The following is a 27,415-nucleotide window of genomic DNA, read 5'->3' as shown; positions in this document are numbered from 1 at the left end:
TCAGGAACCCTAACCTGTTCATAGTAGGAGTGCTACTATATTTTATAAAACACTGAACAAAGAGCATTTATTATACCAATTTAAACCTGATTTATTTTTAAGCTTAACATTAAGAAAAAGAAATAGTTTGTAGAATTATAGTAAATTCTATAAATTTGTGCAATGACAATAGTATAACATGCTAGCCCTTCAAATTGAAGACTGCCATGTCATTGATTTCATTAGTATTGCACTTCATCCACATATCAATCTTGAGTTCAGAGCTTTCAAAATCTTTTCATTGTTCCAAAGATCCTTTTCTTCTCTTCTTTTTCATCTTTGCCACAAGGATAAAACAATCATCATCCTGTTTTTATCACTATTTTTTTTCTGGGTGGTGTTGTTTTTGTTGTTGTTGCTGTGATGGAAATTCATATGTTCTCAATTTCTTGTCAGAATGCAGAAAGAAAAAGAAGTAATTGCATAAACATTTTCTTGATAATCATCATAAAATAACTTCATTTTTCCTAAGTATCGTATATGACTGATGCTCCAATTTGTATTTGAATGCAAACACAGGAAAAAAAAACATTATTAAAATGAATAACTCTCAGAGGAACGTTTTTGTACAGTCAATATTGGATTAATGTTATTAATAAATAGAATTGCAAAGTCCCTAGTTCTATATAGCCAGCAAATCTTAGACACATTTTTTTCATAATTTGGAAGTAATATGGAATATTTCAATAAGAATGAAAAATAAAATTTTTTTTATAAGTCGTTTTTATTTACTTGAAATATGTTAATAAAATTATAACCTATATAATTTTTCAGGAAAGTAAAGACGAACAGTGGCGAAGGGCAATGGAGTATGTCAGTGCCGTATCCGAACTAAATTATATGACACAGATAGTAATTATGCTGTATGAAGATCCTACAAAAGTAAATCATTTTCTTCTATATAATTTATTTAATGATGTGACAAATAATGCAATCATTTATCACATTTGATGTTGCAGTATATTTGTAAAATTAAAAAAAAAAAAATTTTAATATTTTGTTTTTGTTAAAAATGCTATGATGTAGGTGTATTTATTGAGGAAACCTCAATAAATACACCTACATCATAGCATTACATAAAGATCACAGTTTACATAAAGATAGATTACAGTAACAGTATTCAAAAATTTTTTGTGACATATTTCAGTCAAATTTTAAAAAATAAATTTGTATGTAAATTATTTCTTTCTAAAAGAAAAGTGTCTCCTTTTATTTTTCATTTTACTTAGTAATATTCTGACACCCGGTTTCATGTAATAAATCTTCTTCCTTCACAAGTGCTAAAGATTCTTTTATGAAAGTCTTGTGTTTTTATTTATTAAACAGTTTTGAAACTATTTTGTGTCATCAGAACCCTTTTCAGTTGAATTAGTTCAATACTCTTCTATAAAAAAAAGTGTTATTTATCATTTATGAATTTATATTATGGCAGAGGAGTTAGAATAATGTACTTTAGAATATTTAAAGAATAGTAAGACAAATAAAAAACAAGAGAAAAGAATACTATTTGTATATATTAAACAAAATGGTATTATTCATTTTTTAATATTTTTTTGAGTATCAAAAATTGTACCAAGAGTTAATAAAGTCTATTAAAATTATATTTGTAGGATAAGAGGAAAATTTAATATAATGTATTAATACCTAAGTTTTGTGTAGATAACCTGTAGGTTATCAGGTTATATTGCTATATAACCCGTGGGTTATATACCAATTTTGAATTGTAATTACAGACTTACCAAATAGCTTTTTATTCATCTAAAGTCACTAAGATTGTCTTTAGAAAGTGTAGAAGACACTGTGTGCAGACATAATCATCTGTCGTCATGATTTTTCCCAAATCCACCAAAGGCATGTATATGCATAGCTCACCTTTTCAACTCTTATTTTCTGAGCCATCAATCCATGTTTTAATTATTAATACTAGATTGTTTAATTTTTTGTCTGTTAACTCATTACTTTCTTAATTGCATGTAAATTTTAATAATTAAACAATTATTAGGGTTACCACTTTTGTGCAAATAATTTTTAAATTAATAATTTATTTAGTAATTTTTAAATTTCAGAGTTTGTAAATTGTAAAGCTACCAAAAGATTATATTTACTAGTAGTGAATGTTAGTTCATATTCAGTTTTCATTTAATTTCTTTGGTATCGATAAACTTAGTATGAATCAGTTTTTATAGAGTGAAAAAAATTTTATTTATATTTGGAGAATTTATATTTTAATTTGAAATTTAGCATAGTTCAATTTTTATTTATGTAGGACTGTACTTCAGAAGAACGTTTTCACGTTGAATTACATTTCAGTCCTGGCGTTGTTTGTTGCGTTCAGAAGAATTTACCTCCTGGACCGGGATTTAGACCTCAGTCGAGGAGTGGACCAGTAAGTAAATAAGTTTCATATTCATAGTTGATTTATTTTCTAGATTATTTTATTTAATGAAGAAAGAGGTTTTTTTTCTGATAAGAAATAATATTAAAATAATGTTTTTATTAAGAATTGAATTATATAAAACAAACAAAAATGACATACACTTTTTACAATTAATAATGCTAAATAATTTGTTGGTTATCTTAAAAGTATTGGTTATTCTCAGTAAAAATTTCTTCAGTCAAATGATGTTTTCAGACACTAACATACAGTGTTTTCAAATGTCATATGTCTTGTTTTACGCAAGGGTTGCATTTCAGCAGATATTGTGTAAATTTGGGCTTCTTCCCAAGTAATCCGAGATGATTGTCTATATACTTATGCAATTGTTTACAGTTAACATAAAAATGTTAATTAGGCTTAAAACATTTTACCTAATAATGTTTTAGTTTGGCATTTCTGAATATATACAAAGTAAAGTTTTATTACACCGTATTGAGTACTCCGCTTTAAAAAAAATATATACATGCAAGCTACAGTATTCTCTACAATGAGTATAATTCTGTAGTTCTCTAGCTTCTGACGTTCCAAATACAGAGAAGTACGGTTTGTGGAGTTTTAAGAGTGAGATCTAGTGACACTAGGACTGATTAACCTAACTGCCCTCTATTCACAAAAACACGTTTGAATATATCAATCTCGTATAAATCAAGACACTGCTGTGTAACGTTACACTAACACAACAGTCTTTAAACTTTAAAGATCTATGGAACCCTCGTGCCTCAATATTACTTTTGCCAAACTCTAAAAAATGTAATTAAAAATGAACGTATGAAAAAGAGTTCAATGCATTTTTATTTTTTAAGTAATAAATCCCTTTTTAGTTAGAAAAGGTACAATTTAGAAATTTTACTTTCAATACTTTTTAATGAAAATAAAAGTTCCTTATAAACATCTTTTGTAGAACTTTAGGATTCTGCAATACAGTTTGAATACCACTGTAATAACACAAATAAAAATAATTCTATTATTATAACATTTTAAAATGTGAATGTAACATATTACATTCTTTGTATTAAATAAACTACTAATTATTAAGAATGATAACATATTAATTAAACAGGAAATAATATTAATTTTTTAATATTTTACTTGAACTAAATGTGGAAAAAAATGTATATTTTATTTTTACTGTAATTTTAAAGACTGTAGGATATGGAAATTCAGATTATATTTATTATTTTAATTTTAAAATAATTATTGTTCATTACATTGTTTGAAAATAGTTTGAATGTTATTGAATATAGTAGATATTTTATTTTGGCTGTAAAGATATCGTAATTAAAATTTTATTTCAATGTTTCAAATTTATTTTCAATTTCGGAATACTATTAGTCATTTTCTCAAATATAAATAACTATAACAGAAGAATACTATGTTTAAATCTCATTTTCATTAAAATTTGTTTTGTTTGATGGATCAGAATTTTGAGGTAATGTTTTCTCTCATCTATTGTAATTATTATTAGTACTTCTGAAGCTAGAAATATAAATGCTGAAAATTTTTGAAAATAAATAAATAAATACAGGGTGTTTCAGCTTAGGGATATAATAAAAGAAAAATTCACAACTTGCATTTTATTCATATCAGACTGGAATTTGGTATTTTTAGCCATTTTTGGGAAATGCCACACTATAGTTACTAGCACTTGCATTCAATGGCAAAATTGTTACATTGTAATAATGATGACATGGATTCCTCGGCAGAAAGTTTTCTGTGTTCTTTTATTGGTGAAGTCGGTGAAGCTCTTTCAATGTAAATTTTGGCATCAGTTTAATATTGTTGTGTAGACTATCCCAGTTATGTTAGTATTGTCAAGTGAGACAAGTAGTTAGAGAAAGTGACACTTCGGTGCCCACATGTGGGAAGCACTCGGTGGAAAATTTCCTGGGAAAAGCTTTGTATGACCTTCCAAAGAAGTGCAAGGAAGTCAATTTGTTATGCCAGCTTGGAGTTTGAAATTCCTTGCCCTGTGGTCCATGATGACAATTACAAAAAAGATTACTCCTACATGCCTACAAAATTTGGATGCACCAACAAATTTTTCTGGAGGACAGATATAAACAAACGGCATTTACAGAAGAAATGTTAGCCAAAATTGAAGAGGCCAGTTCTTTCCCAGACTCTGTGTGCTTCTGTGATGAAGCAAAATATCACATGTCTAAGAAAGTAAATGTGCACAATGTTTGCATTTGGAGCAGTGAAAATCCACGTCAGGATCGTGAAGTCGAGACTCCCAAAATTGAATGTGACAGACTTTACTGAAGGACCAGATGATAGGCCTGTTCTTTTTCACCAAGATCACGACTGGAGTAAGATATTTGGATTTGCTGTAGTTTATGCTGTCCCTCAAATTTCTCCTGGTACCAAATTTTGACAATATGGTGTCCCTCCCTATTTTGCAATTCAGGTATGACAGTTTCTAAATACTTTTCTGGACGGTGTATTGGAAGACCATTCAGTGGAACCATTCATTCAGCTTTTATGTTTGCCAGATCTTACCCCACTGCCCTTTTTTCTTTAGGGTTTTACAAAGGACCAAGTGTATTGTGTATCTGTGCATAATTTGAACAATCTGAGATTTGATTGATGGGATAAGGCAATGCAACACATGGGCAATCTGCTTGGGCATTGCCTTTTGGGAGGACATTTTATCAGAAACTGTCCCGTTTAAGTGTGAAGAAAGCCCAGAAAACTTCCCATGGTCAGCTCATAGGTTAAGCATAAACCTGTGACTGACTCCTAGCATTCTTTGGTTTTATCCACTCAGCCACCGGTAGGCTAAACAGTCTGAGATGCAAAATCCATCAGGCTGTCAACTGTGTCACATCTCGGATGCTTCGAATACATGGTCAGAGATGGAGTACACATCGGACGTGTTCTGCACCATTTCTGATGCACAGCCCTTTCAGTTTTTGGATGCTGAACATTGCAGATGTGTGATTTTCGACTGGTGAGTTTTCTTTTGAAGTGTTTTTAGTACTAAGTGTCACAGCCAGTAGAAATCATATTTAAATATTAATAACATCTTAGAAATATATATAGATATAAATTTAAAAATGCCTGGGTGCGTACATCTGACTCCTGAGCTGTTCAACGAGATGCTTGAGGCAGCAATCATTGCACTGGAGGTCAGTAGAAACCTCTAAAGAGCAATAAAAGAAGCTATTGAGATCAATCTCAGTAAAGGACAGGATATGTTTCAAATACTGTACCAAAATTTCAAAGATTTAAAGGAACAAGAACCTATCTCTAAGCAACTGATGTCCTCTCAAACTCAAAGTCTAGCCAATGCCTCAAACAAGGGGAAAACCCATGCATCCGTATTTAAACTAAGACCCCTCCAAGGAACGATAAAGTAGTTTTGATTTATAATAAAGATGAGAGCAAATCAATCACCGACACGTTACAGGATCTCGAATCCAGTGTTAACTTAACTAAACTAAGGGTTGGGGTTAAATCCACTCGTCAAATCAAAGACGGTGTGTTGATAAACTGTAACTTTCAAGAAGGGGTGAAGAGGCTTGTTGAGTCTCTAAATAAAAGAGATGACATTAAAGTAAGGTCTCCAGTTTTAAGAGACCCTTGCATCATAATTCCCAGAGTAAAATGGGACAACTTAAGTTGTTTTTCGTCTTAAGTTGTTCTCCTGGAACCAATTACCGACGTAAGGCGAGGTATACCTGTATATCGCTGTGTCAAGCAGAGCCTGCCAAGCCATTAACAACACCATTTCCTTCTTAAAATTTATACAAGATGATACAAAGTTAGCTTTAAAAATTTCTATGGCCTCCAACCATCTTAGGTGTTCCATGTGCAATGTTATGATGAGATGTTTGGCTTGCATAAAGTTCACCACAATTTCCAGATCCATGTATAGGTAGAGAGGGCCATGGATGTTCTGGCATGTTACACGTCTGAAATATCTTCTTATATTCTGGTTTTTATAGAACATTTAGTAGACCTGATGTATTGTACAGAAGGTTCCTATTACATCTGGTGTTCCAGATAGGAACACTGTATATGCCACGTAGTCTGCTAGGGTTGAGAGAATCCTTCTCATTACAAAGGATAGTGAAAATAGACAGGCACCCGTGGAAAGCTATGAGGTGATTTTTGCATATAATGAATTTAGGAAGGGGTTAAATAAAAATTACTTTCAAACTGAATAAAAATCCTATTATAAGTAAAATTGAAGGATTAATTTATGAGACTATTTTTTCAATTTTAAAACTTAGTTTTTACAAAGAGATGTTTATAATATTAAAAATCTGAAAATAATTGTTTGGTCGTCCAAAATAAGCCATCTATTTACCAAAACTACATTATGATTTTGAGTTTTACGGCTTTTTATGCAGCCAATGAAGATTATAATCAATTAAAAGCATTTAATTAATATTTATTTATTATAATTGTTTCTTTTGTTCAATTTGCTGTTAATAGCTAATAAAAAGTGTAGATAATATTTCAGAAATAACATTACATGGCAAATTTTGGGCTTTGTGATGATATCTAACTGAACAAAAAACAAATTAAAAAGTGCTAATGTAGAACAGATAGAATTTGCTTAGTCAAAAGATTGGCAATATAATTGGTATAATTGGGGCATTCAAAAAGTTTCCAGAAAACGTAAATAAGATGATGACAAATCAAATTTAGCACTTAATTTTCCAACATACATTTCATTTTCCATGTTTCAGTACAGTGTCACAACCCTTCTAGGTTCTTCCACTTGAAATTGGTGCTCTTTGATTCTAGCCACTGCACTACAAAACGTTTCGCTCGGTCCATCAACTGCCAGAGAATGTCTTTAATGTCTTTAAGTTTGGGAATAAAAATGTCTGATGGAGCTAGACACGAATATCTGATAAGTCTAGAGAAGTTTATGCTCACATCAATTAATTATAAATGTGTCATTCTGTTTGTGAATAACAATCACTTTTTGGGAGCTTTTTGAACATACAGTCGACCCCCCTATAACGTACGTTCCTATAACGACAATTCCTACAACGTAGCGAAAAAATTGTAGAAACTTTCGTATAAAGTACCTCCTATAATGTCGTTTCGCGACAAGATTGATAGAGTCTGGACCAATAGTAGATGAGCATCCGAACTACTTACCTCCGACCCTGCGCCACGCTACAGAGCGGCTAAATTGAGTTTGCTATCGTCTGTTTAGTATTATATATAAATTATATATAAATTAGGTACTGTATATATAATTATATATTAACTTAATTTATTGTAACTTTATTATAATTATATATATGCTTTCTTCCACCTGGCAACACGCTACGGAGATTTTAGGCTAGTAAGTTGAGTTTATTATCGTCTGTACAGTATGTAAATTAGGTACCGTAAGTCTAATACAGCACTAATTTTATACATTTCTTGTGAAAGAAACACTTCTTATTCAACGTCCATAAAAATTATTTATATTAATGATGTCTCCAAAGGTCAAGTTATTTTTATGCGAAAAATTCGTTATTAGAAATCGCGGCCGCCGTTTAATGTGCTGTTCCGCGATGAAAACCAGCTTTAAGCAACGGCGTAGTCGAACGGTACACACTCAGTAAGTAATCCTATAATTTTTTGTTTATAGCATAGTTTATACGGATTATTCCCAAAAAATTATACGTGTTTTCGAAATGTTGAATGGAATTAGTCTAGAATCGGTTAATTTTATAGAAGAAAACCTTTCGAACAGCCTTAGTCCGTAAAGTTTCCACCTATCGGGCTGCGATTGGCTCATGTATTTAATCATTCCTACAACGTAAAATTCGATTAGCGTGGAACGTATCTAAGCGTTATAGGGGGGGTCTACTGTACCTTATACGAAGATGACACGTCTCTTGACACTAATCAGATTTTCAGAGAAGTTATTTATTACACTAGACAAAAAAATGATTATTTGTAAATATTCATAAAGAAGACTACATTTGGGTCTTCCAGAAACTTATTTTATTTTGGCTAAGCACAATGAATTTGAATTATTAAATATCAACTGATTTAAGTGAACTCTCCCATATAGCTATATGGGAGAGTTCACTTTAAAAAAATCACATTTAGAATGTATCGAGTTCAGAAGTACAAATGAAACAACCATGAAGATCAATGTCGTTTTTTTCTGGCTACTACAAACCTGTCTATAACAAACTTCTGTTTATAACAAACGATATGGTAATCTTTGATATATATAGTTAATTGGTTTCACAATTATACTGTACATAACTAAACCTCATATATCAAAGTTAAAGATCAGTGAGAAATAAGTTAATTTGTGAATTATATCATTAAGAATTTGTCCGAAGTTTTAATTTTTACATTTATATTCTCTCAGGCAGAGTTAAAATGTGAAAAATGAATAAATTGAATTTTAAAATGTTTATCGAAAAACTTAGCTAATTAAAAGATTTTAGACAAGGTACAGTGTAGTTTTCATACAGAAATGAAAAGAAATAATGGAAAGTAACTTTTAGGATTGATTGTAGAGTTTAGACTAACCACTAAAGTAGCCCAAAAAACATAAATGCAAAGTAAAAACTTTTTTAAATAAAGGAAAACATTACCTCCACGGTTGATGCCTTTTTTCTCTCTAGTTTTCTGTAAAAATCCAAAAAATTAAAACAGAATTATTTGCAGAAATTACACTAAATACGAAAATATAAATTAAACTAGCCAAATAAAAGTATTGCACTAAGAAAATTAAGGTTCATCTTTTCCCACTAACTAATGGTGAGCAGGAGGAGGGAGGTTCTGTTTTCAGAGCTAGCAGTGCAAAGGTTCTGTTTTGCACTGCTAGCTCTGAGTTCCATCTAGCCAGCAATTTCAAATTCCTCTCAAAACAGACCTGCGTTAACCGAAACCGCATATGTTGACGGTTACCCATATTTAGATTTAGAATCAATGAAAATCACCTCTCGTAACAAACTATGCATACAAAGAATACTTTAGAGTTTCTACTGGGGTTTGGATTTTTAGGTAAAATCTTTTTTCTTTGTTTTTTCCAGCAGCATGGTATGAGTAACATAGAAGCATCAAACACAAGGTAAGGGGTCCCTTAAAACATTTCCAAAGACTTAAAATTGTCTAATATGGGAAGTTTTGCCTAATTGGGTATTTTTGCTCTTTATTAACTATGTTGTGTGCATTTTACCTAATTTTTATTACAAATTTAAAAATATACTTTAGTTTTCATTGAGAATTCCTTGAAGTTTATCTAACAGTCCACTGATAACAAATTTAGAAATTAAAATTGTCTAGGATTTTTATTTGTTAGTACTTTAATTTAAAGTTTATTTCTGATTCGATATTAACAGTTAAATGATTTGCAATGGGTGTATTAAAAATCTCAACATCAATCCAGTGAGATGCTGCCGGAAGTGACGCAATTTCTGGCATTTTCTAGAGAACACAAAAGCTGACTGCTGGTAATTCCGGGAGAAAAACAATAAAAATGGCAAATGATGTGGACGTCCACGTTACGTTAAATTTATTTTTGAACTTATTTAATGAGTACAGCTTAATGAAAAATGAATATTTCAAAAAGAGAAATAGGGATGTAGATTTTTTAAATTTCTGTAGGCATTTTAAATAATTAAATCAATCTTAAGATTATACTTTAATAACTAAAACAAATTATGTGATGTCTTACATAGATATACTAGTAGGGTTTCTCAAATGGGATCCTGGATCCTGTTTGTTTTTTTAACCCAGGAAATATCCCGAGAAATTCTCATCCCGGGAAATCCCACAAATTTCTTAAAAATTCACTTTTTTCTTATTTCGTGTTAAAGTTGAAAAAATTTTGCAAATAGAAAGTATAATTAACTCATAAACTGTCAGAATACATTTGTATTTATTAATTTTAAACCTACTTCTTAGTTTTTTTAATTTTTGCTCATTATGGCGTGTCACGAATGGTCAATAATCAATATGTAGTTTATTTGTGGCAGGACTCTGAAAATTCTTTACTTGTCAGAACCTGTAATATCTGGAATAATTGTGCTTACACTGTCTTATTTTTAACCATGCCCGGCAGCTTCAATCACTGTGTAACACCAGGTTGTGCAAATTTGGCAAGAATACAAACGAGTACGAAGTCTGCAAGTATGAAGTTTTTCTTCATAAACCTGATTATTAAAGATGAACAAACTGCCGAATTATTGGGCTATAAGCTCGATGCTTCTATTAAAGCAGCCGAGGTAGACAAATCAAGAATACTAGAGAGCAAAAGAAGTACAGTAGAGCCTCGATTATCTGACCCCCCTATCAACCGACCTCTCGGTTAACCGACCGTCCTAGTTGGCAAATTTCAAATGTCTGCTAGTGATGTGGCGCTTCAATATTTGGCTATGTCTTGGCTACTTTAATATTATTTTTACGTGTTTTAGCTGGCAACACTCATTCGACCATGAAAGGGAGCCAGTATTTAAACGAGGCTTAATTTTCTAATTTTTAACGATACAATAGCGACGATTATTATTTTAAAAAATTTTTGTTAGGCTTAACATCGATGAAAATTCAACGCAAAGTAGGTTAATAGCGATATACTAGTATACTAATATACTAATTACATGGGATATAGTAATATGCTACACTAATAATGGATTTTTTCATACTTTTCGGTTATCCGACTTTTCAATTATCCGACCAACCCCAGTCCCCAATTGAGTCAGATAATCGAGGCTCTACTGTACTACAATCTTGAAGACAAACTAGAAATCTTCGAGGTTACGGTTGAAAAAACACATAACATCCGTCTTTCATAAATGCATTAAAGACGATTCCACCCACATGAATTGAATCGGAAAGGGCATTCTTTGTAGCAGGGCTTTTCATTAGTTAAATAAGAACATCCTGAGACAAGCAAAAGACCGGGAAATGAGAAACCCTATATACTAGTATATTAAAATAATCTATTAATGTACTAACCGAATTTTAATTTATTCGGAGTTTATTTATTAATGAATAAATTAAATTAAATTCAAAATTGTCATCACAAAATGGAGCTCTTACGAGCCTCAAGGTGGCTGCCATCTTGTTTGCTGGTGTATTGAGCGCAGAAAAAGACACTTGCAGTTTTCTGGAAGCACGCTGGCAGCAACCGAAAGTTATCTGAGATTTTGAACAGAGGTGCTGGCTGTGTGCTGAGATTTTGAATATGCCCAATGTCTTTTGTTGGCTTTTCCACCCATTTAACATTTGAAAGTTGAAAGCATGCTTTTGACTGGCTAGAAAATTTTAACTGTAAATATTTCAAACTTTAATTTCAAAACTAAACTCTTATTAAATTTTATGCTGTGCTTAATTAGAAAGAAATTTCATTCGCCGATGTTGAATATAAAAGAAAAAATTGTGCGTATTCTCAAGCCTTATCAAATCATGTTGGTCGCTAAATTGAAATTGCCAAGTATGTAAGTTCCTGGATATAGTTTGCGGGATGTGGCAATGGAAAACACTGATCTAAACAGAAATACGAGCATTTTATGTCACAAACTAAATATGAAATTATTAAACGGTTGGAAAGCTGTGTGATGTGTGTAAAGAAATGGATATGAATGAATAATAGTTGTTACCGTTCAGAAGGAGAAAGACAAAGAGTTTTGGACATAATTCAAATGCGAAAAACATTAGAAAATCGACTCATGACAAATTAGACCAAGGACTGTTAAAGGTGGCTTTTGCAACAGTGACTTCAAAACATGACTATTAGTGATGCTGTAATGTAGTCAAAAATGGAAGAGTTAGGAAGCAAATTGGAGAAGAAATAATGAGTTTAATTGCAATAATAATTGGATTGAGAATTTAAAATAGGCACAATATTGGAAACATAAATTGTCAGAGAAGCAGCTGTAGTAAACATAGCTGCAAAGTAAGTGAGCAAAAGTTACAGAAAATTTCAAAGATGATGATAGCTTTAATGCAAGTGAAACATGTCTCCTTTAAAAGCTTACACAAACAGGGCACCAAAATTCAAAAGAGAAGTCTGCACAGGAGGAAAATTATGTAAAGACAGAATTGCTATTCCAGCAGCAATTCTTGTGGAAATGGAAAATTATTAGTAATTGTTAAATCAAGAAATCCAAGATGTTTCAAGAATCGATGACTGTCAGTAAAATGCTTATCCAATAGAAGCACTTGGAGGATGACCTGACATTTTCTGTTACCAACTATGACAAATTGCGAGAATGGGACAAAGAGTGATTAAGAAAGAAACAAAAATTTATTAAACAACCCAGTGCATCCAGACATCAAGGATTTACTTTGAAATAAATTTGCATTTGTGCAACCCAATACAAGTTCAAAACTACAGTTTTTAGACCAAAGGGTTGTACATGACTTAAAGAGCAACTGTTGGCAAATTCTTTTTACAAAAATGGTAACTTCTATAGATAACAGCAAAGAAACAATTTCTGTAAATCTTGATGCAGCAAACTTTGTATTGATGCTTTGCTATGTCACATAAACAATGTCAAAGTATTTTCAATGTGCTACTTTTCTTCAAAGCAATGCAGAAGAGTTCAATTCAGATGACAATATTCCAGCCAACAAACTTTTCAAGAAAAATGAACTCACGTGTGATGCAAAAATAGATGTTCAACACGTGCTCTCTTGTACGATTATAGAATGCATTTCTGAATATTATCTTGAAAAATGTGTCCAGATCAACAACAGTGTTGTTAGTAGGGAACCTTGACCGACAATGATGATATAGTTTCAGAGTCTTTAAAAATTAGCGAGGACTAAGATCATGACAATATGACTTACAGTAATGTTGATGTAGCAATAACTCCTATTTCCAAACTTGTATGAAATATTATTATGTTGGATTTAGTGAGTTATATTAGGTTGACACCAGTGGCTATGTACTATGCCAGATCAGAGTCAAGGAATAGTAACCAAAACAAAGCAGAAATTAAAAAAGTATGTCTGTATTCAGGAATTTCCTAACAATATGACATGTATTCAATATACTGTAGTGGCCTTCTGTAGTGTGATGTATGTTTTTCTATTCAACTGTAATGTCCCCAGGCTTTTGTATAGCATGTGGGGTATGACACCTGTAGAGGAGAGGATGACAGGTACAATAAGCACCCTATCTGTCCTCCACAGATGCCTAATTTCCTGGGCGATTTCTGTGTACTTGACTTTTTTCAGTGCGTGTGTTTTGTACATTGTGAGTGTTTGGAATGGATATGTCTATAATGTGTGTGATTTTATTGTGTTTGTCAATGAGTGTGATGTCTGGTCTGTTGTGGTATATTGTTTTATCTGTGATTATGGCTCTGTTGTAGTACATTTTGTGCGTGATGTTTTCCAATACTGTCTGTGGAATGTATTTGTAGTATGGTTCGTGGATGTCTATTAATTTGTGTTTCTTTGCAAGCACTTGGTGTATTATGTTTGCTACTTGATTATGTCTGTGTAAATAATCTGTCTGTGCCAAGAGCTTGCACCCAGAAGTGATGTGTTGTATAGTTTCTGGCATGATGTGACATTTTCTGCATGTGTCATTTGTGAGTGTTGTATCTTTGAGTATGTGTTTTCTGTAGTTTTTAGTATTTATGACCTGATCCTGTATGGCAATCATGAATCCTTCCGTCTCCCCAAAGAGGCATCCCCGATCTAACCAGCTGTTTGACGCAGTTTTGTCAACAAAATCCTGGGCCAGGTCGTAAGGATGCCTGCCATGGAGAGCCTTTTGAGCCCATGATTGCTTAATGTTGTCTATGCTTTTTATATGTTGTGTCATGTCTGTATGTTGTGAGTGTAAGTTTAATGGTGTGTTATTTGAGTCTGCTAGAGTTACTGCTTTATGTAACTGTGATGTTTCTTGTTTCTTGTAGAAAAACTCTCGCAGTGACTGTATTTGTTTGTAGTGAAGGTTAACTATGTCAATCAGGCCACGTCCGCCTTCTTTACGTGGAAGGGTTAATCTTTCTGTGGCGGATTTAGGATGATGTTGTTTATGCTTAGTAAGTGTTGTTCTTGTTTTCCTTTGGAGTTGCTCGAGATCTGTGTGAGTCCAATGTATAACTCCAAAAGAGTATGTGAGTACTGGGATGACATATGTGTTTATTGCTTTAACTGTGTGTTTTGCATTTAACTGTGTTCTAAGTATAGCGTTTAACCTACTTTGGTATTCTTTAATTAATCGTTGCTTTATTTGTGTATGTTCTGTTAGTTTGGCCTGTTGGAATCCTAAGTACTTGTAGAACTCGCCCTCTTCCATGGATTCAATAACGTCTCCATTTCCAAGTGCAAAATCTTCTTTCTTCAGGATTCCTTTTTCTATGTGAAGTGTTTTGCATTTGTCTAAGCCAAACTCCATTTGTATGTCCTTAGTGTATGAATGTGTGATTTGTAGGAGTTGATGAAGTTGTTTTTGTGTGGATGCATAAAGTTTTATGTCGTCCATGTACATGAGATGTGACAGTGTAAACTGTGTTGTTTTTTCGTGTCTAATATTGTAGCGTAATGTCTGTTGTTTAACATGTTGGATAATGGGTTCAGGGCTAGGCAGAACCAGAGAGGACTCAAGGAATCTCCTTGAAAAATTCCTCGCCTAATGAATATTTCGTTTGTTTGTATGGAAGTGTTACTATCCCTGAGATGAAGTGTTGTTCTCCAGTGCTGCATAGTGTTTTCGAAGAATGCAATGAGTGATTATTATTATTATTATTATTAAGAGTTTTACAAATACAATAGAGCATCAATTATTTGAAACATTTCAGGACTGGGGTTGTTCAAATAACTGATCATTTACGAAAAATATATTAAATACAAAACTATACTGTATATATGTACAGTGGTGCCTCGTACAACGTACTTAATCCGTTCCAGGTGCACGTCCGTTAAGTGAAACGTCCATTATACGAAATGCATTTTCCCATAGAAATACATGTTAAAACATATAATTCGACAGACTTACTTCTAGAATAACGAAAACGGTGCTTACTTCACTTTAATTTGTTTCACTAACGTTTTCGAACCTTTTGGTCCTTCTTCAGGTGAAAAATGGGCAAAATCCGTTAAGATTCGATTTGAAACGATCTTTTTTTAAAAGAATTCCGAACATGGAATCTCTCCGAAATTCGTGCAATCGTCGTCATCCTTTGCGCATGCATCGTTGTGAGCCTATGTTTCCTCCCGTTATGTGTCATATATCAGGGTTTGCCACGCTACTGATAATGATATTTCATCTTTGCTGTTTATACAATTGTTACCCTGAGTTTGGTTATTCTAGAAGTAAGTCTGTTGAAGATATGGTGTGTGTTGGAAGTAGTATTGTTCATATAATTCGTTCCGCAGCATAAAATAACCGTACTGTACCATAAAAAATGAAAATGGAGCAGACACCAATTATGCTGGGTAGTCAGATGTTGTGAGGAGGAGGTGGAAGAACACTTTCTTTACACATTCATACAGATACAGACTTTTTACACATTGCAGCGGGTCTTTTTTTATTGTTTTTTAATCAGAGTCAGATTCAGGAGAGGCTACCGGAACTTGCAGGGTCAACTTCTCTTGTTCCATCCTTTGTTTTTTGCCCGCTGGCTTCTTGAAAAACATGACCAAGGTGATCTGTTTCTCTTTCTTCTTTAACACCTGTCGGAAATGACGGACAAAGGTGTCATCGTAGAGATCATTGATCCTGTTGGCCTCAGCTCTGTCTGGATAATGAGTGTTGGTAAACTCCTGAACCTCTCCCCATTTGACAAGAAAGTTTTTGTCAACTTTCACTCCTGATGATTTCTTGCTTTGTTTCAATTGAAATCACCTTTCTGTTTTTTCAGAAGCCATGATGCATTATAAATGACTTAACTTGCCAAATTATATGATATGAATAATTCTTTATTAATTAAGATCACTAAACACTTCTACGAGCTACTCTCGCTCCATTTGTTTTTTACAACCTCTTTTCGTCCCGCCACCTCGGCATCTACACAATTACATTTCGTTTATTTGAATTGTCAACATATACTGTATTACATTACATTTAATGTTTATTTAAATCATCAACATATATTACATTACATTTCTACTTCAGATATATTAATAATACATTCTAATAATACTAATATATCCTAAAAATAGCAGATTGTCATTGGCAATGGCAAAAGAGTGGAAACATCATTCGCACTTGTTCGAAGAAAGTCCATTGTTCGTCTCACGTAACTGCTGAATGGAAAGTCCGTTGTTCGCAGCAAGTCCGTTGCTCGAGTCACGTAACGGTCAAACAGAAAGTCCATTATTCGCAGCATCCGTTATTCGAGGCGTACGTTATACGAGGCACCACTGTATATATATTGTATTGGATGTCTTACAAATACATACCTTACATAAAGTAGTACATCCCCCTGCCAACCTAGACTTAATACATTAAGTCTAGGTTGGCAGGGGGAGAGTGTTGCATCGCCACAGCACTAGTGAAAATTTGAATTTACCTACTGAAATGCTTTCGGTAACAGTAGAACATCGATTATCTGAAACATCAGATAATTGATGCTCTACTGTAAAGTACTTCAAAAAATTTAAAATAATTTTGCCACTGTGGAAGAATTAGCAACATCTGACAAGAGCATGGGTCTGATCATCAGTGAAGAGAAGTCTAAATACATGGTTATTTCTAAAAAGGGAGAATCCAGCAATGAACATCTAACCATAGACAATATGACATTCAGCATTATGGAATTCTTCAAGTACTTATGCATGAGAAAGGTAACTGGTACAAGACAAATCACTTTGAATGTTTATAACACTTTCCATGTTGCTTATTGTAAATAATTTCATAATATAAATGAATTTTTTGATGGAGTTGTATTGTGTGTAAGTACAGTACATTGGCATTCTTCAGTATTTCAACTATTGTAGTGATTTTTGCAATGCTGTGACATTTTCTTAAATTCTTAAATGACATTAAAATGTAGTTTCTGAAAATGAAATTACTTCATTTCGTAGCAGAGATGACGAACGCCATTTATAACGAACTATTTCTGGAGATCCATATAAGTTTGTTATAATTGGATAATACTGTATTAGTGAATGAGAGCATTGTAATGATTCTATAATATTCATTCTTTTATTCTAGATTATAATGTTGACAATCTCTCGGAGATAATTTAACCAATACTTTAAACTTGCATTTATAATTTTGAAATTCTCTGTAATGCAACATCATTTGATCGTATCATTGAAAAACTGTAAATAAGATGTAATGTTTCAAGTATTTTTCTTTACTTAGTAATTTTTTGTGATAAAATAATGTCTAAAAAAACTAAACTTGAAAAGATAACCCTAATTCAAATCAGTTAAAATCAGTCTCTTATCAAATTTATTTCTTTTAATACAAGTAATGTGACTTTTATTAATCTTTGTGCATTTTACTATTGCACTTTTGGATTGTTTTGTATGAAAAATGCAAATAATAAATTTGACTAACCTAATAATTACTTCAAATATCAAACATTCTGTCGGGCTAGTAAGACTAAATAATTACTAAGCAACTTGGCAGGAGGCAGGCTGCCATCTCATGTCAAATGTAGTAATTATAAATTAATCAATCAATCTCAGCAGTAATATCTCTTAAATTCTAGAAAGTTTAATTTACATTACTATTCTTACTGTTTGATATTCAAAAAAGGATCATAATTAATGTTAACAGCTTGAAGAGTTGAAGAGTTATATGTTTGTAATATACTATCTTTAAAACAGAAGAAAATCCACTATTAATAACAGATCTCCCATTGGCAATTGCGACAGTAGTTTCTGGTTGGCTTACGACAGACTGCCCAGAAGGACACGGATGTCACAAATTTAATGATGACAGATAAGGATCCTAGAAATGGTATATGTAGAGCGAGGGCCACTTAATCCGATTTACATTAAGACGACGAAAGAAATATTTTTTGGATGTCTTTCTTAATAATGACATACATTACTCTGCAGTAACAACAAAGTATAGAAGAATAGTTCAACAGAAATCTTTTTCATTACTCGTTATTGTGAGATAGTATTAGAAAAATTGGGTACAATATTGGAAAAGTCTGTAGTTAAAAGTCAAAACTAAATTGGAAAAAAAAATCAAGGGTAATAACGGATTATTGACTTTCCCATTTTGCACACTCAAGGCAATAGTGATAAGTATTGATCGATAACGACAAAGGAACGGCACCATATAATTCAGAGAACTACGGTACGGAACGTAATGACAATTTTCCATAAAAAACTGTCAAATAATTTGATACTGTTCTTTGAATAAAAGTGTGTTTACATTTTACTTGGTGTGAAATGTGGATATGTAAAAGACTAGACTGACTTGTTTTTTTGTGAACTTTTTTAATGCAGCGAGGCATTGAATAAATCCAAGGCTCTATAATCTATCAGTATCATGTGTATATTTTTATTATTTGTTCTAAAGTATTTTGTTTCAATTTTAAATATTGTATAATTATTATTATTATTTTTTAGTTTCAAAAAAGTTATATTAGCATTATTTTTGTCAGATTTTAAAGGTAAAAAGAATTATTTAATTTATGTAATTTGTCGAAAGTCGAAATGGTCTTTCTGATGCAGTTTGGTAAATATATACTATGAAGACGGAGGGGATATCTCCAAGAACATTTTAATATTTAAATTATACAATTGTTAAATGGTTTCGGGGAGATATTCATTTTTGGACCTGTTCGTGAGGGTGATTTTTTTTTTTTTTTTGTTTATTATTAAAATAAATTTAATGAGATTGCTTTGTTTTCTGAAACCATGTTTTAGTATTTATTGACTGTTGAACACAAGATTGTGTTATTAATTAAACACTTGGCTTTTTTTATCTTTATTCAGTTGAGATTGCTACGGTTGCAAATAAATTAATCAGACAATAATGAGTTAGATAATGACGATAATGAATGTTATTTTTCTTTGTAAAAATTATGAGCTGCAAATGTTTCATTATGTTTTTTATATATTTAGATTATCCAAAATTGCTTTTCCTATATTATAGTCATATTCTGAAATTTATATTATCTTAAATAAAATAAATACCTTAATTTCATTTTAGTTTTTTTTTTTATGTTCTGTTCTAAATTTGAATCTATTTCCTACATCATTTTTTTGTATTCATAATTAACTGAAGATAGCCATGTAAGTGACCGAAAGTATTTCTAAATAAATATTATTTTGGTTGCCTGAAAATCATTAACTAGCAAATTGTTTCTTGTAATATATAATTAATAAAATAATTAATTATAAATGATAATATATATAATTGGACAAAATATTTTGAAGTAACTAAATAATTGGCAAAAAATGGAGGAACTTTAAGAACCAATATGATGGCAGTTTTATGATTGCGGTGACTCTGACCCATGCCTGCTGTTCTGAGGAATTTGGGCTCAAGTCCGGTCAGGAATTCAGATTTTTTTGTGCCGTCCCAATTTGTGTATAAAAAGTCTTGCCATTTGGCTGATTGTGACGGATGAATTAAAAGTCTCTCTGAGCAACCACAAAATGGGGGAAAAAATCATTGTAAATTACTTTTTGTGGTAAAATTTTCTACTGACGACCAGATGGTCGAGCAATCGAGACAACAGCCTATCACTCCGGGGTACAATTAACTTGTTCAGTACAAAAATTACCATATTTTGATGAGTATAAGTCGCTGTCAAGTATAAGACGCACCCCTATTTTGAGACAAAAAATTTAGAAAAAAACTGTTTTAATAGGATTGTCTGAAGATGCATTTTATTTGTTTTTTTATTCAAGAATATGACGGATGGATGAATTGATACCTTTATTAAACTGAAATAATCATCATTTCTTAATGTAAACTCAGAGGTCATGTGATGATTCAACAGAACATGGCGGCGATGACTCGTGTGTCGCTACTCTGATAATCTAGATACTATAGTCATTTGGTTGAGGGACCATCTGCTTAACGGACCACTGCACAGGTTGGTCCCTGGAGTGGATCACTATTGTAGGTAATTTCACTGTAAAAATGGTTACCTGTCGAGTATAAGATGCACCATGATTTTGAGCCCCAAAAGTAGTAAAAAAAGTGCAACTTATGCTCGTCAAAATACAGTAATTTCTTTGACCATGGTTGGCCATTTGGGTGTCTGAATTTTTTGTAATAAAATAACACCATTGATTTGGAATATAATACCATAATACAGCATGCCTAAACAGCGTTGGTGTTCGTATTACGGTACATACACACAGTAACTGATCACACATTGCATAAATATGCATATTATAAATATATGCACGACCTCTGAAACTTCCACCAGTATTGCCATTATCTGTCGCATTTGACTTAAGACCAGTTTGCCAGAATGGAACTCCATTGTAAATCAGGGATTACTCATATTATATCAGTTAGTTTGAATTTCTACCCGAAAACACATTAATTTTAAAAAATGCTATTAGAAAGTATAAAGAATTGTTTTCTACATTCAATTGTAACAATAGAGAGAGGCCAAAGGATGTAGTAAACACCAGAACAATTACTGTTTTTTTATCTTGATAGTCTTCAAACGAATTATTGCCCATTATTATTCAACACATTCATCTGCTTATAAAATTTTTGAGAGGAAATAGTTTTTTTTTTATTTCAAAAGAAACAGAATATGTTTGTGTAATTTTGCAGTAATTAGTACGTAAATAAATGTCGTCTATTCTATTGTCGTGCATATGGTTTCGTTAATTTTTCTGATAAATTTTCCGGCCAAAAACAAACAGAAATTGTACATTATTTTTGAAAAACATGACAAATTGCTAAAATTAATACATTTTACACATTTCAACATAAATTTACATGGCAGAACTAAATGCAATATAAAAGTTCTTAATTCATGATGTAATTATTCAGTACTAAATAGCTTTCTTTTCTTTATATACGACGCCCTAATCTGAACAACTCTGTGCAGTAATTGGTTAAGATTAACAAGAGTCCACTACATTTAACTTTGTTTGTTTATTTACAAAATATGTGTATGCAACACAGCAAACTAGGAGGAGGATGACTTTTTCTTTTTTAAGTTAGGCTTATAGTTTTAAACAAAATACATTCTAATTTTAGTTTTATGTGTGTAAAATTAAGTTTCAATAAATTTTCATGATAAATATGTTATTTTATGTTAAATATGAATAAATTAGATTTTCCTATGTTAGTACACTAATAGTTTGCTATGCAAATATATGATTAATTATTTTTGCTATATTTGTTAGTAAACTGTTAACCATTAAGTTGAAAGTTTCAATGATTTGAAGTGTGGAGTGGCCCAAAAGTTGATCAATCTCAACAATACAGTGTGTGCAAGAAATAACTGACATTATAACTGAAAATGATATTTATTTTTAAGAAAACAGATATGACTACACTGTTTGCTCTGATTATTGAGCAAACTCAAAGATTTTTCTTTTTAAGAAATCTTTGTATTGACACTACGTTCCATCTCTCTCTGGGTGTTACATATGAGTCTTAAGTGACAGTTCTGAGTGCATTTATTGTGCAGCTTTTTATAATAATAATTTGATATATTAAAATGCAAAATGCTTGATAAACCAGGGTCTTCACATCATCCCACAAAAAATAAATCCAAAGGAGTCATATTAGGAGAGGAGTGGAAACCAAATTGATCCATTTTTCTCTATCCATTAGTTAGGAAAAACTTCATTTAAAACTTCTGTTTGCAGCAACAATAGCACCACGAGTTTGTGTGTGCATCTGCATAACATGCAGCCCCTGGAAAAAGTTTTCAAATAGCAATGGCTATGTGAAAATTATTGATTTCAGGGAATTTTTTATTCATTAACAAATAATACTAGAGTAATAAAAAGTTTGGAGTTTATTTCTAATGATAAGAGCTTTTATTGTGCAAAATATCACACTGGAAGAATAATTTTGAATATAAAGTTTTCGAACACAGTAGAAAGAAATGCATTAAAGTGCACTCTATAACAATAATCATATTAGTTTATGCAAATTAGTCGTTCGAAAGTATTATATTTATTTCCATTATTGTTGCCTTTACATTGCTTTAAAACGGGTCCTGTTAAAGAATACGGTGAGGATTTTCAAAACCAAATTATGACTTTGATTCCAGAAGGGAAAACTATGAGAGAAGTTTCTCAACAGCTTGGTTGTGCTGTTTTAACAGTAAATTACACATGGAAGAAATATAGAAGAAATATAGAAAATCTGAAGGTGTTAAAACATTGAAGAAAACTGGCCAGCCAAGAGCAAGAATCAAGTTTGTGCCTTAGGATGCATCTGCCTACAAACTTGAAAAGCCACCTCAAAAGAAATGTTAAGTTTGCCATGCCAATGTTTGCAATTGTACGGTTTAAAACCAATTAAACAAAACAGGCTACAAGTTTTGTAAAGCCAAAACAAAACCATTCATGACAAAACAACATGAAAAAGCAAATGGAATGGGCAAGGTGTTACCAAAAGTGTTACCAATTAATGATTTGGAGAAAGTTATTTTTTCAGATGTAAGCAGATCGTGTCAGGTGTGGAGACAATGCCAGACAATTTGTATGGCACAGAGCAAACGAAAAGTTTTAACAAAAATTACTTTTGTATAAGAAGAAATTCCTACTTAGTCTTATGACATGGAGCTGCATATCAGCAAAAAGCAAGGAAGAAATACATATTCTAAAAGAAACTGTAAATGGCAAAGTGTATTAAGAAATTTTGGACACTTTCCCGATTCCCATGGTAGAAAGCAATTTGGGGACGAGGAAGTTGTTTTCTAAAACAATAATGCAAGTCATCATATGAAAAATGTAAAAGAATTTTCAAAAAAGAGAAACATTAAAGTTTTACCTTGGTCACCAAACAGCCCCAATTTAAATGTTATTGAAAATCTGTGGGCTAATCTGAAAGTGTTACCAGGCGAAAAAATGACCTACTGCAAAGAAAGAATCAAAAGCTGATTCGTTGCAGAGTCGGAACGAAATTAATGACGACTATTGCTCGGAATTTGTTAAATCGGTGCCATCCCGCATTAAAGCCGATATTTATTAAGGCCAAAGGATGCCCGACAAAATAATACATAATTTTCATTTCAGTTTTTTTCTACTATGTTTTAAAACATTTTCCAGACTAGGATTGCACAAGAATTTCTTTTTTTATATTTCAAATTATTTTTCCAGACTGATATTTTGCATAATAAAAGCTTTTACCGTTAGAAATCGGCCCTGGAATTTTTATTACTCTAGAATTATTTGTTAACAAATAAAAAAAATTTCCTGTGATCGTTAATTTTCTTATAATTGCTGCTGTTAGAAAACTTTTTTGGGGGATTTGGTATGTATGTTAAGATTGTTTTAAAAAAGATGACAATCAGGAACAGCTGCATGATGACGACGACAATTCAGTCACTTCTGATTAAATTACTGAATTACTAATACCAACAAACAGCTGTTTAAATCATTCTGATCTTTCTTAAAAGCAAACTATCTTAGTTAACTGACTTTTGACCACCCTATTTATTTTGTGATAATGCTACTTTGATAGGCAGACAACGAAGCTAATAAATCATATCAGAATCATTAAAATTATTAATAGCTTTGTGGCAGACCTATCTATGGTGTCAAATTATTTCGGTTATTAATAACAATTACGGTCAATTTTTATAAATGACTAAAGTGGAATTAGGTATCTGAATTAGTGTGAATTTTTACTACATATATTTGTAGACTCTTGCATTAAATTTAGGTTAAAAAATTAGGTTCCAAATTCAAAATTTTTAATGCACATTAAAAAATATTTTTAAAAAATAACTTTTTACACTTCAAAATAATCATTGAGAATTTATAGAGAAGGTTAAGTAAGAAAGAAATTTATTTTTAAGGTACATAAAATGCATATTTGATGAAAATATTAAAAATTGCATGATTTCAGATACTAACTGTTTTCCCTGTAACTAAATTTTTATTTCTTAAATCCTTTCCTTTCCTAATATCGCAGAAGGACAGACAAATTTGCATGCACCATGGCTTAGGTAATCCCTCCGATTTGGATAAACCGTGCTGTATCGAAGAGGAGGAAGATGATCTAACACTGGAAGAAGAGACAAAGTTTGATGACTTGGGCAGTGAGCCTGTGAGTTAATTTATATCTAATTTGAATTATTGGAATATTTGGATTGCACTAATAATAATAATATTATTAATAATAAATATAATAACGATATAATACCTAAACACACCACCATCAAAAGACTTTGCACAATATGAACCAATCGCGTGCCTTTCTACACTATATAAAATACTCACTTCGTACATCACAAACAAAATATACCGTGACAACAGCACAACATTCTCACTGAGCAACAAAAAGGCAGTTTTAGAAACCATATGGAGGATGCAGAGAACAGTTACTCATAGATTCAATCATTCTATGATAACACACAAACAACATAGAAACCAATACATATATACAGATTACTGGAAGGCATTCAACAGTATACCACACTCATAGTTATTGGCATACATTACGTCTACACAATATACATTCAACATATATTATATTCTTAGAAAATACAATTGAACACTGGAGAACAACACTACACCTTAGTCTTTGTGACACATACATCAAAACAAACCAAATACACGAAGGCAAGGCATTTCCCAGGGAGACTCATTAAGTCCATTTTAGTTTTATCTGGCCTTAAACTCGCAATCCAATAGGTTGAACAACAACAAATATGGATACAACATCAAACACAACAATAATAGTATGTAGACTACATGGATGATCTACTTCATTCTATTCTATGCATCAATACAAGCACAACTAAATCACCTATTACAAGTTACACGCACTTACAAAGAGCGGGTCGGACGTTCGGTTCTCCGATTTGAACAAAACTTGATGAGCATGTAACTCTAAACACATATAGCTTCTTGTCCAAATAATAGGACCCACTTCTGAAGCATTTCTGAAAAACGGGCATCTGAAAATTGTGTTTAGCATATAAGTCTTTGGAAGTTCTACATTACCTTGGAACAGCAATAGCCAAGTGGATAAGACACTAGGCCAGGCATGGCCTAGTGTCATATCACGGACCGCCTAAATTCATTAGATGGGCCATGTCCGGCCCGTCTAATGAATTTATGCGGTCCGTGATTAATTTTTCAATATTAGCTACTCAAGTCCGAATAGCTTGATGAAAAATTCTGACGCCCAAAAACAAACAAAAAAAAAAGTTGACAACTCGCTGTGCGTTTAGAGTTATCCCTCCATTACAAATCTCTTAAGTACAGTATAGAATGTTGGTAAAGCAAGATAATGTGAAAATGTATCTGTGATCTCTATCTACAATTTAGTCTCTACGGGGTAACACCACAATGAGATCTCACACCACTTCAAAATCTTCCTAGGGCAACCTCTGGTTTGGCCCGTGAAAAAAGTTTTTTTTCAATTTGGCCCGGGGGCAAAAACTGTTGGCCACCCTGCACTAGGCACTGGAGTTATGCAGCATAGATTTGAACTTTTGTAATTTCAGTTTCTTTTTATGTGTAACAAAATTATTTTATTATTTTACTGTATTATTAGCTTTTTATTAATATTATTATTCTTCACATTTAAAGCATATAATGTAAATCAAGAGATTAAAAAATCATGACATCATTTCCTGTTTAGTGAAAAAAAAGGTCTCTGTAGATTTAATGCTTTTATGTCATTAAATAAAATTTCTATTTCTTCATATTTATTTTCAGATATGGTAGTATTGCTATGTTTGAAGTGTAACAAACACAAGCACTTGAGGAAATTGTCCATAACATTAACAATAAAAAAAAAGCTGTGATTATGTTACCCTATTTTTATATCAGACTTGTCTTTTTCATCCATGCACAGTAATGTCTAAAGCTTATTCACTTGTAGTGACATAATATGTAACCATGAGCGAAAATGTTTGAAAATAAATATGAGAAATAAAAATTTTATTTAACTACATAAAAGCATTAAATCTATAGAGACTTCTTTTTCACTAAATGGGAAATGATGACACGATTTTTTAATCTCTTGATTTATAAACGTTAAACATGAGGAATAATAATAGTAATAATAATGTTAATGATACAATAAAATAATTATGTTACATATAAACTGTTTATGAGAATGTAGCTCTAAACACAAAGTTTTGTTTGAATCGGAGACCCAAATATCTGACTCTCCTTGTTTGTCCCACTAATATTGAAATGCAGTTTGGCCTGGAGAAATGCAAAACACTTCACATAGAAAAAGGATATCCTGAAGAAAAATTATTTTGTACTCAAATGGAGATGTTATTGAATCCAAGGATGAGGGTGAAGTCTACAAACTTACAGAACATGCACAAATAAAACAGAGACTAACAAAAGAATACAGCAATAGACTAAGCTTGGTACTAACAACACAGCTGAATGCAAAATACATTTAAAGCAACTAACATATATATTGTTTCAGTACTGTCATATTCATTTGGTATATATTGAATGCACAAAACTATTGAACAACTTCAAAGGAAAACACAAACAACATTAACAAAACACAACAGCAACCTTTCTGCAGACAACTAAGGGTGGTCCTTGAGTGATTGACATGCAAAGGAAAGCAATGCCTTTGCAATACACAGTAACCAGTGTCTTGTTATGGCCAGTTATGGCAGCACCCACATTTAAGCAGTTTAAGTCTAAGAAAATTAATCTGCCAATCCGTGAAATATTATTTTTGTTTTTGCCAGTCTGCAGGTGTGAAAAGGTTGAAGAATGCCATCTTAGAAGACATAACACTCACAGATAACATCTGTAGGAAATACCACATCATGCACAAAGCAATACAACACATCACATTGGTTTGAAATCACAGACTACTTACATTGACATGTACCAAATAGTAAATATAATACATCAAAAGCTTGCACACAAACACAAACTTCTACACAC

General features: G+C 32.0%; 1 protein-coding gene across 5 annotated transcripts in view; it reads left to right on the top strand.

Moving 5' to 3' along the window:
• LOC111636499 (inositol hexakisphosphate and diphosphoinositol-pentakisphosphate kinase-like) overlaps positions 1–27,415 on the top strand; it is a 40,463-nt gene that overhangs the window by 5,056 nt on the left and 7,992 nt on the right. For 4 of the 5 annotated variants that reach the window (XM_023381764.1, XM_023381762.1, XM_023381761.1 and 1 more), the window contains exons 4-6: positions 814–921; positions 2,306–2,425; positions 24,453–24,587. In XM_023381764.1, the coding sequence (XP_023237532.1) occupies positions 814–921; positions 2,306–2,425; positions 24,453–24,587 (363 nt within the window). The remainder of the gene's footprint in view (positions 1–813; positions 922–2,305; positions 2,426–24,452; positions 24,588–27,415) is intronic. The other variant, XM_023381765.1, reaches the window with a different exon arrangement.

The sequence above is a fragment of the Centruroides sculpturatus genome, unplaced genomic scaffold (genome assembly GCF_000671375.1).
Source record: "Centruroides sculpturatus isolate CEXI.00-Female unplaced genomic scaffold, Cexi_2.0 scaffold1108, whole genome shotgun sequence".
Classification (NCBI taxonomy): domain Eukaryota; kingdom Metazoa; phylum Arthropoda; class Arachnida; order Scorpiones; family Buthidae; genus Centruroides; species Centruroides sculpturatus.
This window is presented reverse-complemented; position numbering and strand designations above follow the sequence as displayed.